Here is a 13146-nt window from a genome sequence, read left to right as displayed (position 1 = left end):
TGTTTTGCCTCAAAAAAGCGTCAAAGTTAACAGCGCAGTTTCTTTAGCTTGTGTTAACCACAGATCTTATTTCAGGCTTCTAACCAAAAACCCATCCAAAAAACCCATCCACTTTGAGACGAGGGAACTGGAGGTGCTCAAATTATAACTAATGTCCTGGTTTTAGGACTCATTACTGTTTAGTTTAAGCTACGACAACTGTTTGACAGTGAAACATGCAAAACGGCTTCCACGCCACAGCAATGTTGTCCTGCGAAAACTCCAAATTTTAGCAACTTTTCATTGTTAAGGTCTTCACCATTCAAATTATTTCTTCTATAGGAGAAGTTAATTAAAGTAGAAAACATGTCATGTCATGCTCAGGCCATAATTATCACATCACTCCGCAGTTCCCCTCACTTCTACAGGCCGTTTTAATGTTTTTCAGCTAATTGTTCTGGCTTTAGAGCCTGAAACTTTAATGTTTTGATTCACTTCTCTTATCAACCATGTTGCCAGCAGCAGGAAGCTGTTTTCAGTGTAAAAAAAACAACAAAAAAACACTGTGCACCACCAATCCAGTACCATATTGCACCTGAAAAAGCAGGCATCCAGCTTGTGAACATACAAACAGCTAAGAGGTGAATGAATGCTGAACTTACCTTCATCAGGCAGAAACAACAACTCCCAATGAATGCTTATGTTGCTCCGCATCACCTGAGTGTGTAAACAGGCAGCAGTTTGCCAACAGATTTTTCACCATCTCAACTTTACTGATTGATGATATCTAAATGTTGTGTTTAGTTTGTTCTGCTGCCCCCAAGTGGGCAGAAAAATCACCTAAAGTGGGTTTAAGTGTAGTCAAGTTTTAGTTCTGGCACAAATCTGACAAGCTTGCAGGTAAAACACCCCCTGTGACATCACTGATCTATAAGCAATAAAAGAGGAACGCTACACAGATGTTTTTGGGATAAAAAGAGCCATGTTAAAGGGAAGATAATAATTTAGCAGTTTGTACAACCCCCAACTTTTTTAGTCCTCATGACATGACGATGCAATTTAATTTCAATACTCACCTGCACTAAGATGTGGCTCCGAGTATTTAAACACTACTGTCTTATTTACTTTGCCTCAACACACTGGTCTCAAAAACGGACAGCAGCAAAATACCTAAAAATGTTAACGTTAAATGTTACCATGTGAAGTCACACAGCGTTATTCTTACTGAGATTTGATGAACAACTGTCAACATACCAGAAATATAACAGTGTACTCGTAAAAATAGTCAATATATACAAATTTAATTTCAACAGTGGGAGAAATTTAAGTGTTTTTTTTTTTATTTTCCGTTTTAAATTTGAATGATATTCAATTTGCATTATTTGAACTTTTTGCAGGGCAGTTCAAAACTTTATAAAAGTTCCTTACAAAGAACACACATACACGCACACACACAAACCGCAAACTCACAGTCACTCAAACAGTTTTGGGCAAATCCCACTACTGGTCTTCAAAGAAGACTTTAGCCATAGCGAGGGCAACCTTGGCGACCTTTTTGTCCTTGGCGTCGGGGCCCATGTTGGCACGTGCAAGTCCTATCCAGTACTGCTCTGTGCGGGTCTGGTAATCCGTCACTGTCTCTCCCTCCTGCACTGCGGGGTGCTCCTCTTCATCTGGAAACACACAGTTATTCAAATTACTGCTTACATTTTAAAAATCATGGTCAAATTTAGTGAGAACAGCTTCTAGCTGGTTTCCTGCCAAATCCAACATCACCTTTAAAAGGAGCCTATCTGCTCCAAATTTCCCAACATGCAGCTCATGGTCACTTCTTCCCGGCTTCATGTTTAACACAGACCGCGTTTTTGGGCTAATACTGCCTCCTGTCCCCGCTCGGACGTGACATAATGGCTTGATATTCCTGCCTTGAATCAGCAATGTAAAAGTGGCCTAAAGATTCAAATTTAACTTCAAATACATTTTTCCCCAAAAAATATTTAGGCCATTTTGGGTAGTCCTTATCACTGTTTGTTGATGTGGGTATGAAGTTTGGTTTTAATTAGTTATTTAATGATATAAAAAGCAGGTGTGACGTCATTATAGACAGCTGTGTGTGCCAATTTCATTTTATTTAATTTAATTTCTTTCATTGGCTTTAAGTTAGGTCTGTTTTTTTTATTGATTTATTGGTTTATTTATTATTTGGTCTTTTTATGGTTTTACTCAATTATGTTATCATCTTTTAGATCTATTTTTCCTATTGTATTTTATTCTTAGTTCTTAGTCATTTAATTCATATGTATTATCCTCTTTCAATGGCTACATGTACTATTATTTTTTTTTCTTTTATAAATTTTGACTCATGTCTTTGTATCTTTTATTTGTTTATTCATCAACTTTATCTGATGAGTTTTTAGTTTTGTTTTTAATGTATTTGATTCCCTTTTATGGTCAGTAAATGGTTTTATTTTGCACCTTATATCCAACACTTGTGCAGCACATTGTGCTTCCACCTGGAATTAAATTTCCTATATAAATAAAGTTTTGCTTTCTTGCTATAACTTATATTATCATGTTTAATGTCAAGCATATACTGATCCAAATACTGTGTTTGTTGCTTATTTTTAAGTTGCATTAAGTGGTAAAGACAGACAGGATCATGCGTAAGTTTAAGAGGCAAAATAATTCCTTGCCTTCCTCATCCTCGCTTTCCTCTTCAGACTCCTCCTCCTCTTCCTCCCCTTCTGCTCCTTTCGCCTCCTCCTCCTCCTCCTCATCTTCCTCTGACTCAGACTCTTCCAGCCACTCCTGCGTCTCTGTGGAGGAAAAATCATTAATCCAAATGAAACCTCACACACTTCTCTCTCATCTAATCGTCCTCCATCTCCTCTCCTGCATCACAAGATATTCAAATGAGTCAAAACAGCAAACTGGCTGCTTTCAGACGAGCTGAACACATTTTTTATCATGTTTTGTTTACTTTATTTTACGTTTTCGATGTGTCTTTTTCACCCACTTGGATCCATTTCAACCAGAACGTCCCACTGGTCCATCTTGTTGAGGTCCAGACAGTAGAAGTCGTTCAGTGTGAACTGACGGTCGCCAACCTCGAACATCCCTCCGTATAGGAAGAGCTTGCCCTGACGCACCGTTGCCATGGCGCTGGACCTCGCACAGGGCTCCACCAGAGGGGCCGAGGCTGAACCAGAGGGGATAAGAAAACATCTGATGGTCAAACCATCTATATTTTTACTGTTTTTTCACATCTTCGCCTTTTGAACTCTGCGATAGAGAAGTGAAACACTAAAAGACGGAAAAAGTGCCTACATTGGTATTTTTGCTTATTGGGGTGTCATTTCATGAAATATCTTCAAATGCTTCATATTTCTAAAATCTGTACAACCTAAGCTCAAAGGCCAATGTAAATACCCCGGTATCTGCGGTGAAATACTACGTTTGCACAGCACATAAAGTAAGATAACAGCTTTTATGGCTGTTTTAACGGGTGAAATAAGTTTAGTCTGTGTGTGTGTGTGCGTGTGTGTGTAATCTTGCCATCGTCCTCGTCCTCCTCTTCCTCCTCCTCCTCCTCCTCCTCCTCCTCCTCCTGAGCTCCAGGGATCACCTCCTTGATGGTCATCACGGTGCCGTCCTCAGTGATAATCTCCTTGATGACCTCCGTGGGTCCTTGAGGTGTCCCCTCCTGCTGCTCCTCCTCTTTCGTCTCCTCTCCCTCCCCCTCTGCTCCACCCTTCTTCCCTCTTCTTCTTTTCTTCTTCTCTGGCTTGTTTCCCTGGACACAGGAACAAAACAATTAAAAATCGCAGACATCGGACGAAGCACCGATAACCTGCTGCTCCCCTGAGAGATGCTGGTTCCAACCAGAGATGAGCACTTTTTGAAAATTGATAGAAATAATTTAGGGATTTTTAGAATTGTTGGTCATTCATTTTTGTGTCTTTCCAAGACAAGGCAGCTTTATGCATAACACATTTCATAAAACAAGTGCTGTACAGAGCAATAAGATATATAACATACTAAAGGATAGAGACTTAAAATAAAAGAATAAATAGAAAATATATAAAATGTGATATTAATTACAAAATGATTTGCAATAACAACAATAAAGAATTAACAAAATAAAATTAAATTTAATTCAAATTCACCACTAAAATGGCAAAAGTGCAGAAAAGAGCCTCAGAGAAAAAAAAAATAATTCAGTTTTTTTTTTTAAATCAAGTTTTAAAATGAATTTGCAGTCATTCTAAAGAAATGATCAAGAGATGATCATGCAGTGGCGGTGGCGAGGGACTTGTTCAGCATCAATTATATACACAGAACAGAGTCTGAAGCTTAAAAACGTCCTCCATCCAAACAAACAGTCACTCTTTCAGCAGGATTGTGGCCTCGCAGCTTACCCTGAGCAGGCCGGGGAACCAGCGGTTCTTCGCTGTGTCGTACAGGTAGAGGTCGTTGTAGAAGTCGCCCTCCAGTGTCTCCTCCTCTTCCTCATCACAAACTCCACCAAACAGCACCGCCCGCCCTGCTGGACCCACCGCCAGAGAAAAACCAGAGCGAGGTGGAGGCTTGTTCCCAGAGGGGTTCAACCTGGACCATGACCACTTCTCTGCAGGACAACCACAAAAAACAAGTAAGAACAGAAACTAAAGGTTCATACACATTATTACCAATAACTTTCCATGACTTTGAAGCAAATTTTAAAGACTAGACATTCTCTTTACTCCTTATCAGTTCTATTTCATTACTATATAAGAGGGGAAAAAAAAGACATTCAGAACAGGATTAGAGCTGAAAATAAATTTGTTATTTGTTCTTTATTTATGAGAGGGGAGGAGGGTAGAGCACAAACAAATGATCTCTTTTTAAAGACAAAATTTTGGGAATTTTCTTTTCTTTGAAAATGTTGGTGATTTTTAAAGAAAACAATTTTGGGGATTTTTTTGCAGAAAATTCATTTATTTTTATTTTTAATTTTGAAGAAAAAATAACGGCTTTTTTTTTCTTTAAAAATGTTTGGCAATTTCTTTTTTCCTTTAAAAATTTCTGGTAATATTAAAGAAAACATGCATTTTCTTTAACAATCACCAAATATTACACCATTTATCACAGCCAGAAAATGTAAAAAAACAGTAGTTATCTTTGGACTTTCAAAAACCTGTGTAAAATCTTGAAAATGTGAAAGAAAATTCCATGCCTTTTCCAAAACGTTCAGGGTATACTTAGTTTTCCAAAACCTTTTCAGGCCTGGAAACTGCTATTTGCAAAATTCATGACTTTTCCATGACTGGAAGCTGAATAGTTTCTATTAATATCTATAATTTGTACTATCTCTGGTAAATTAAGTTGTTTGTACCTTGGCCATCTTTACCCTCTCGCTTGAGAAGGAACATGTCTGAGTGGATGGTTCCCTTCTCTACATCCTTCTTGACTCTCTAGATAAAACACACACACACAATTAAGCAGAACAAATCACAAAAGTATTGTTTAATCAGTATGGGACACAAACACACACTCACCACTTTAGAGTATCCCCCATAAATGATGACACCCGTGCTGTCTGGCGTGGAGGTCATCTGACAGGCGGAGCGCGGGGAGGGGGCGGTGCCTGACGGAGTGAGGCGTGACCAGGAGAAGGTGTCCAGGGAGAAGGAGTAGATGTCATTGTAGTAGATAAAATCCCTGCAGGGGGAGGAGGAGGAAGCAGGAGAGGAAACTGAATCCTTAATTGAAAACAGAAGGATCTGATGCATTTAAGAGCTCGAGGAGTCAACTTAATGACCTTTTGCGAGGAGATCGCTGTTTAGACGACAGTCTGGAGTTCATTCTCACAGTTGCATTAATCAGTTTTATGGTCACTTTGGGGCAGAGCTCCATAACGAGCTAAATATAACTCACTTTTGTCCAATAAGTCCCATAATACTGCCGCAACAAAGACCTCTCATTATGCTGCCTTTGTTTCTTTATACAGAGTAAAACAAAACGGGCATAAATGTGCCCCAGTGTGTGATTTTAGAGAGCATGACGGCGTTCAACAGGCAAACACTCCCTCCAGGATCTTTAACAACAGATGCAATTGCAGCTAATCCCTGTGATTTTTTTGCACAACTTTGCAATTTTGTCCAATCAATGCAACTTTAAGGCAAATTTGACTATTTATTTTAGTGAATTTATTTATTTGGTTACCCATCAGCCACTTCTAGGATAGCAACTACTCTTCCCGGGCTCCACACAAGTAAATATAAAATAGAACAAATATATCATTTTGAAATCAAAGGCAAATATGAATGAAAAACAATGAGAAAACATGAAAACTAAAAACTAAAAATATAAATAAATAGCAATGAAAATAATGATTGTAACAATCACAACAAGTATCCTCACTACATCTGAACAGAATTTAAAGAGAATTAGAAATAGAATTTAAAATGGGTAACACAACAGCATCAGCATTTAGTGTAACATAACATATATGTCAGGTACGGCTTTCTGAACAATAACAATAACATGATAACAGCCGTCAATGATGATAATTGATCATTAAGTTTCAGATATATGAGCAGTGTTTCAAGTCGCTGGAGAGGTAAATGTTTAAGTTTTAACTGCACAAATGGTAAAATGATATAGAATGAAACTTTAATTTTTGATTAATGTACTGTGTTTATATAATAATGTTTTCTATTAATGAACAATGTTAATGGTGGTGATGTCTTTATTTTCTTCAAGCGCTCTCTTAATCTCTTTGTTTTTAAATGTTGTTTTGTTTGTAATCCATGTCATTGTGTTTTTGTGAAGCCAAAGACAATTTTCCACATTTTGGACAAATAAAGATCTAATCTAATCAAATCAAATCTAAACTAATCTATATAGACATACTGTCCTTGGTGATTTTTCGGAAACTTACCTGGTGCTCTCGTGAAAACCTCCAAACACCAGCAGCTGTTTCTTGCCGAGGACCATCCGGTGACCGCTGCGTCCTGATGGACCGCCAGGCGCCCTGGAAAAACACACAGCCTGAAATTATTTTGGATTACTCATTTCTGTAAAATAATGACTGTAAATGTCCAAAGCACCATGCACCTATTGGACTTGGTTCAAGCAGTGATTTTATGGCAGTTTAATTTTTATTACCTAATCAATCAATTTATCTTCTAATAAAACTTACATTAAAAGACTGTAACATAATAATATAAGTAATATAAGTAACTAATTAAGATGTCCTCATAAATGAATTTAAGGTTGAAGATCTTTACAATCAGCAGTTTCAAGGTCAGCAGCCATGATCAGTGTCACCCTCACACAGAAAAGTGTTTCTGCAGAACTTTATGACGTCGCAGTCAAGTTGACCTTTGACCTTTAGGATACAGAACAGTATCACCTCATCATTACATCCAATTAGATATTTGTGTGCAAGTTTGTCTAAATTAGGGTATGAATTCCAAAATTATGGGGTAAAAAACATGTTTTATGAGGTCACAGCGACCTTTGACCTGCAAATTTTAATCACTTCATTCTAGTCCATGTGGATGTTTGTGACAAATTTGAGGAAATTCTCTCAAGGTCTTCATGAGATATCACCTTCATCAAATGAGTCAGGTTACAATGACTTTAACCTTTGACCTCCAAAATCCAATCAGTTCATCCTTGGGTGAAAGTAGATGTTTGTGCCAAATTTGACGAAATTCTCTCGAGGCGTTCTTGAGATATTGAGTTCATGCGACTGCGATGGACGAGGTACAGTGACCTTGACCTTTGACCACCAAATTCGAATGACTTCATCCTTAACTCCGAGTGGACGTTTGTGCCAAATTTGAAAAAAAATTGTCGCTCTTGGCATACAACGTTCAAGTGCCGTATTACCAGCACGGAGTCACAAAAAGTGTTCCTGGTCCCCCTGAGATCTCTGTATTCAAACATTCAGTCTTCATTCATAACTATATTTACGATTCCTCCAAATCATCATCATGTCTATTTTTATAACCCTCTGCACATACTTGATGTTCTCCCACGTGTGTGTAGCCAGGTGCAGCACCCAGAGGTCCTTGTAGTGGTAGAACTGCTCCCCGTTCGGAGAGGCAAACTCTCCCCCAAACACCCAGAGCTGACCCCCACCCTGGGGAACCACCACCGCCTGCAGAGGAGGACAGCAGGGAGGAGTGAGACAGAGGGGAGGAAGACAGGAGGAGAGGGCTGCATAAACAGAGCGAGATAAGGAGGTTTTGATGTCCTCAGATTTAATTGGTTGTCTCGCAGCAGGCCATCAGCCGTGATGACATCACTGATAAGATCCTGTGATCGGTGCTGCAGCAGTCTGCCCTCTTGTGGTTTACATGAACAAACACATAATTGATGAAGGACTTCAAAGAAAAATCACGTTTCAGTGAAGCAAAATGTTGCTATACAAGGGCGTGATTAATACAGATGCAAAATAATCCTGAACACTTTAATTAATATTAGTTCCCTTCTTTTTCCTTACTTGAAAGTTGTGCTGCATGATCATAAACTTTCTACCAAATTGTACCTGCGAACTGCATCACAGTGCAGAAGGAAGTGTGTATCTACTGCGATCTCACCGAGCACGACTGAGCGAGCTAAAGGCAAAGCTCAGCTGAGGAGGACGCCAGCAATGTTTACGTCTCGTGCTGTCACCTGCACGAGTCTCTCGTTATACACTGGCCCTTGACAGGGTGGCTGGTGGCCCCAACCACTTTCTAATTCACAATAACAAATAAAGTGATCCACACTGGGATTGTTTTTGTACTTTTGTGATACAAAAGATGTCAAGGTGCATAAAACAACATCAAAATAGAGCTTGTTTATCAAAAAAAGTGCCCATGGAGGATCTCCTGCAGCCCCTGGCAGAGCTCCTAGCTAAGCCCCTAATGCCTTAAAATCCTAGAAATGTCCAAAATCCTAGGAACATCCAAAAATCTGAGAATCATCCTAAAATCCAGGAAATTATCTAAAATCCTAGACACATTCTAAAATCCTAGGAACATCCAAAAATCTAAGAATCATCCTTATATCCTACAAATGTCCTAAAATCCTACAATCATCCTAGAAAATCCTAGAAACATCTGAAATTCTGAGAAATGTCTTAAAAATCATCCTCCTAAGAAACGTCCTATAATCCTCAAAATGTCCAAAACTTTCCGAAACATCCTAAAATGCTTGAAACACGTATGAGGCTGCTGTCATTTTGCAAAAGTGGCCCCCAAGCAAAGCAGGTTAGGTATCCTCGCTCTCCTCCATGAGTAGATGCACGCCTCCTTCTGCGCAGTGATACAATTGGCAGGTTTAGTTCATGAGAGAGAAATTAGTTCCTGAATGAGACAGTTCACAGCAAGATCTGTGGATTATCTTGAGGAACCCGATCATGATTCCTGGAAAGAGACATTTCTGTTGTGGTTTTCAGATGTATTTTTTGGTGCTTTGAGCACCACAAGCCGAGTGCCATCTGGTTCCATTATTAAGAGAAGGCAGACATTTCTACAGCCAAAATCTCCAAAACTCAGCAACTCACACAAAACAACCAGGACTAATAAAAAGCACCATAGGCAAGAAGAAAAATCTATATTTTTGGTTTTGGGGTGAACTGTCCCTTTAAGGATCCGGACCTCTTGGTGAGCGTACCTGGTGGGAGCAGCGTGGGGGAGGAGGGTTGGGGATCTCAGATTTAACCCAGCTGTTCTTCTTTATGTTGTAGAAAAACAGATCGTTGTACAGGTACGTCTGCAAAAAAAGAAAAAAGAAAGAAAACAGGTTTATAAATAAAGACTATATTCAGTGGAATTTCTGCTGATGAAACAAATGCAGCAAAACTCATGAGCCTCACTGACAGTTTGTGCATGTGGACGATTGTGAAACAGTCAGTTCTACAAAATCTCAGTCGACCAATCGTTTACACTAAGAATAAAGACGGCTTCTGCTTTATACACTTTGTACACTTTGATGTGAATTTTAAAGACCATACATCCTCTGAAACTAACTTTGATGCTTCTTATCAGTTCTTTTACATTACCATATAATAGCTTTTTAAAACATATATTAACATATATAAAAAAACTCATTCAGAATAGGATTAGAATTGAATATTCAAATGTAATTTAGGGACTGTTTGTTGTTTATAAGAAGGGAGGCGGTGCAAATTGGGGGGGGGGCTTGTCAAATATCTTTTCAAGCACTGGGGAGGGGCTTGTGTTTTTAGTTTGGCTTTAAGAGAGAGGAAAGCAACTTTAAATGGCTTTATTTTTTATCTTTTTTACTGTCGATTTTTAGAGAGGAAATTCTAAACACACCAGCACATGGATGTGGAAGGCATGTGTTCTTTAAATAATTTTGGTCTTTTTTTCTTTATAATTTTCTGCAATTTTCAAAGAAATCATGCCTTCCAAGTTTTCTTTTTAAAATCCACTCAAATTAAACCTTTTATTATAGTCAGAAACTGTAAAACTGAAATCGTTGTTGGATTTTTTTTAAAATTTACAATAGCCCATGAACTCATTGTGTTATTATACCAGTCCATGAAACAAAATTTCAATAGTTTCAAAACTTTCAGGGTAAACAGTTTTCCAAAACTTTTCCAGGCCTAGAATTTGCTATTTGCAGATGTCATGACTTTTCTAGGTTTTTCATGACCCTCCAAGTGTTGGTAGTAATAAAAAAATCCTCTCTGCCTCTGTGGCTGTGAGCTGGTGGACACAGATTAATCACCATCACTCAGACTGTTTTACCTTCTTTCCGTTGAAGAATTCTCCCCCAAACAGGATGAGCTCATCTTTCTCAGGATGCGCAGAAAGAGACGCGCTCAATCTGAAAAACATGAAAACACGACAGAGACAAAGATTCAAACATCCTCCTAACGTGGCTGACCAACAAGATTCATGCATAATGTTACAATCTCCTCTCCTCTTAGCCAAACTAGCAGCACGGCTCTAAGGACGGAAAAGTAAGTGTGACGGTCAGTCAGGAGTTGATCGTGAACAAAGAGATGCGGTCTCTCACCTCGGTGATGGAGGTGGACATGTTGACTCTACGACTTGGGTCTTCTTTGCATCCAGATTCTGAAACTCAGCGATCAGAGCCTCTAAATCCTCCTAAAGACAGAGAAGGAAGGAAGAAACCATAATGATGTGTTTCAAACTAATGTTGTGGGTCCTGGCAATCAGTGGTGGTACATTTACTCAAGTACTCTACTTAAGAGCCAGTTTGAAGTACTGAGGTATTCTTTTCATGCCACTTCATACTTTTACTCCACTTCATTTCAGAGGAAAGTATTGTACCTTTTACTTCACTACATTTATCTGACATTTAAAGTTACTTTACAAATTATGATTTTCACATTAAAAAACACGAGTTTATACAATGATGATTTGTTTGAAATAAATGACAAAACAGTTTATACAAGTACAAGTGAAATAAATAGTTAATTAACCAATTAGCTCATTGAAAGAAAAATAATTTTAATTTTAATAATTTTGTGTGGTGTTTTTTTTTTCTTTTTCTCTTTAATAATTTTGAGTTTCACTGGGTTTTTTATTTTCTTTTTAATAATATTGAGATTTGGGAGATTTTTTTTCGTTTTAGTTTTGGGGTGTTTTTTTTAAATCATAATTTTAAATGTTAAAAGTTTTCTATTTCTTAAACATAGTTTTGTATTTTTTTGGGAAGGTGTGTTGTTTTCTTTCTTTTATTTGAGTTGTGTCTGCATAGGGTGCTTTTACTTTTAACACTTGATGTACATATTCCTGATTGTACTTAAATTAAGTAAAATCATATTTTTAATGCAGGACTTTTACTTGTAACAGAGTATTTTCACAATTTTGCATTAGTACTTTCTTTGGTAAAGGCAAAATCCTGTTAACAGCCAGTTTTAATACTTTATTATAATTTAGTTTGAGCGTTGCATTGTTGTTAACATTCATAGTAAAGTGTGCAGTGAAAGACCAGCAGCTTACTAAAAATAACACAAAGCATCAATAAACATCAAACGTCAAAACATATTAACGGACATTTGTACGAAGAGACAAATCTACTGTCACCGCGGTGCAAATATGTCCTCTTTGTCATGTAAAAAACAAAAATATCAACATTTATATTAACAGTTTAGTCCCCCGGTTCGGCTGAGTGTTGTTACCTCCTCTCGTTTGGACCTTTTTGAAACCTTTTTCTCCATTTTGGCGGCTGTTTTCTCCGCTCCCTTCACCTTCTTCTCTTTCTTGCCTTTCTTTCCCATCACTGCTGTCTCACACGGACAGATTTCGCTTAGTTTCCGGCGGTTTTATCGGTTATTTTAGATGAAGTCGGTGTCACATGGAAATCCAAACAAATTGGCATGCCTTGACCCTTTCCTGTGGAAACTGAGATTTACTTCCGGCAACAAACTTGACGTAAGCACGGCGTGGAACTAAACACCGCCCTCTGGCGTGTCGGAGGACAAGTGGACGGAAAATGCAGGACAAAATGTTGAAAATTGCTCCCAAGTGGTGCAAAAAGTGAATGTTTTATTGTTAATACTTAGATTTCGCGGTGTACCGATACGAAATTATAAAGTACACATATCAAGAGATTTTGAATTTTAAATTAAAACAAAAATTATCAGTACACTTAATTCACAATGTCTTATTATTGCAGGATGTGTGTATATATGTATATTTCTCTTTGCATTGTATTCTATGTATTTCTTGTTTTTTATTGTATTAATGTTAACTGGCTGGTTACTTTTTTTCTGCTCAGTGTGCTTTTTGTTGTCATTTATCTTTTTTGTATTTTTCTGTATAATGTTTTTGATGGGGTTTTATTAAAAAAAACTTTCCTCTTTTTTATTTTTTATTTGTTGTTTTCAAGTTGAGGGGGGTACATTTATATAAGCTTATGGCTTCTTGACCTCTCCTGATACAGTTCTTATTCATTTATTTATTTATTGTTTTGGATTTAGTTCAGTTTTATGAGTGTGTGTAAATAAATAAAAAACTACAATAAAATTCCCTTGATGCAATGTGTGTTTCCCGTATTACATAATTTATACACCAGTAGCCTAATTTTACATATTTGAGTTGATTTGATTTATCAGATTATTTTTCTTTATTCCAAAGACAAACACCATTTCACATAAACACACACACAAAAATTAATCAAACAAGAAAACAA

At 37.6% G+C, this 13146-nt stretch overlaps 1 protein-coding gene across 1 annotated transcript; it reads right to left on the bottom strand.

Moving 5' to 3' along the window:
• Window positions 1-807: 807 nt before the first annotated feature.
• On the bottom strand, window positions 808-12341 carry klhdc4 (kelch domain containing 4). Its single transcript, XM_042496241.1, has 13 exons — window positions 12134-12341; window positions 11002-11093; window positions 10731-10809; window positions 9631-9729; window positions 7992-8128; window positions 6902-6994; window positions 5517-5679; window positions 5354-5432; window positions 4398-4606; window positions 3535-3772; window positions 2996-3187; window positions 2673-2795; window positions 808-1652 (listed from the first exon to the last, which is right to left on the bottom strand). The coding sequence occupies exons 1-13, from the start codon at window positions 12230-12232 to the stop codon at window positions 1480-1482; spliced, it is 1776 nt and encodes a 591-aa protein (XP_042352175.1). The 5' UTR covers window positions 12233-12341; the 3' UTR covers window positions 808-1479.
• Between the last annotated feature and the right edge of the window lie 805 nt (window positions 12342-13146).

Source organism: Plectropomus leopardus, chromosome 11 (genome assembly GCF_008729295.1).
Source record: "Plectropomus leopardus isolate mb chromosome 11, YSFRI_Pleo_2.0, whole genome shotgun sequence".
Lineage (NCBI taxonomy): Eukaryota > Metazoa > Chordata > Actinopteri > Perciformes > Serranidae > Plectropomus > Plectropomus leopardus.
Note: the sequence above shows the minus strand (reverse complement) of the source record. Positions and strands in the feature narration are given on the sequence as shown.

What these genes read in the sequence shown, in the direction of transcription:
- klhdc4 (XM_042496241.1), bottom strand. Translation starts at nt 12,232, where the DNA reads ATGGGAAAGAAAGGCAAGAAAGAGAAGAAGGTGAAGGGAGCGGAGAAA. An exon ending in CCCCACGCTGCTCCCACCAG is followed by an intron (nt 8,129 to 9,630) that starts GTACGCTCACCA and finishes CCTCCTCTGCAG; the next exon opens with GCGGTGGTGGTTCCCCAGGG. An exon ending in GGTTTTCACGAGAGCACCAG is followed by an intron (nt 5,680 to 6,901) that starts GTAAGTTTCCGA and finishes CTCCCCCTGCAG; the next exon opens with GGATTTTATCTACTACAATG.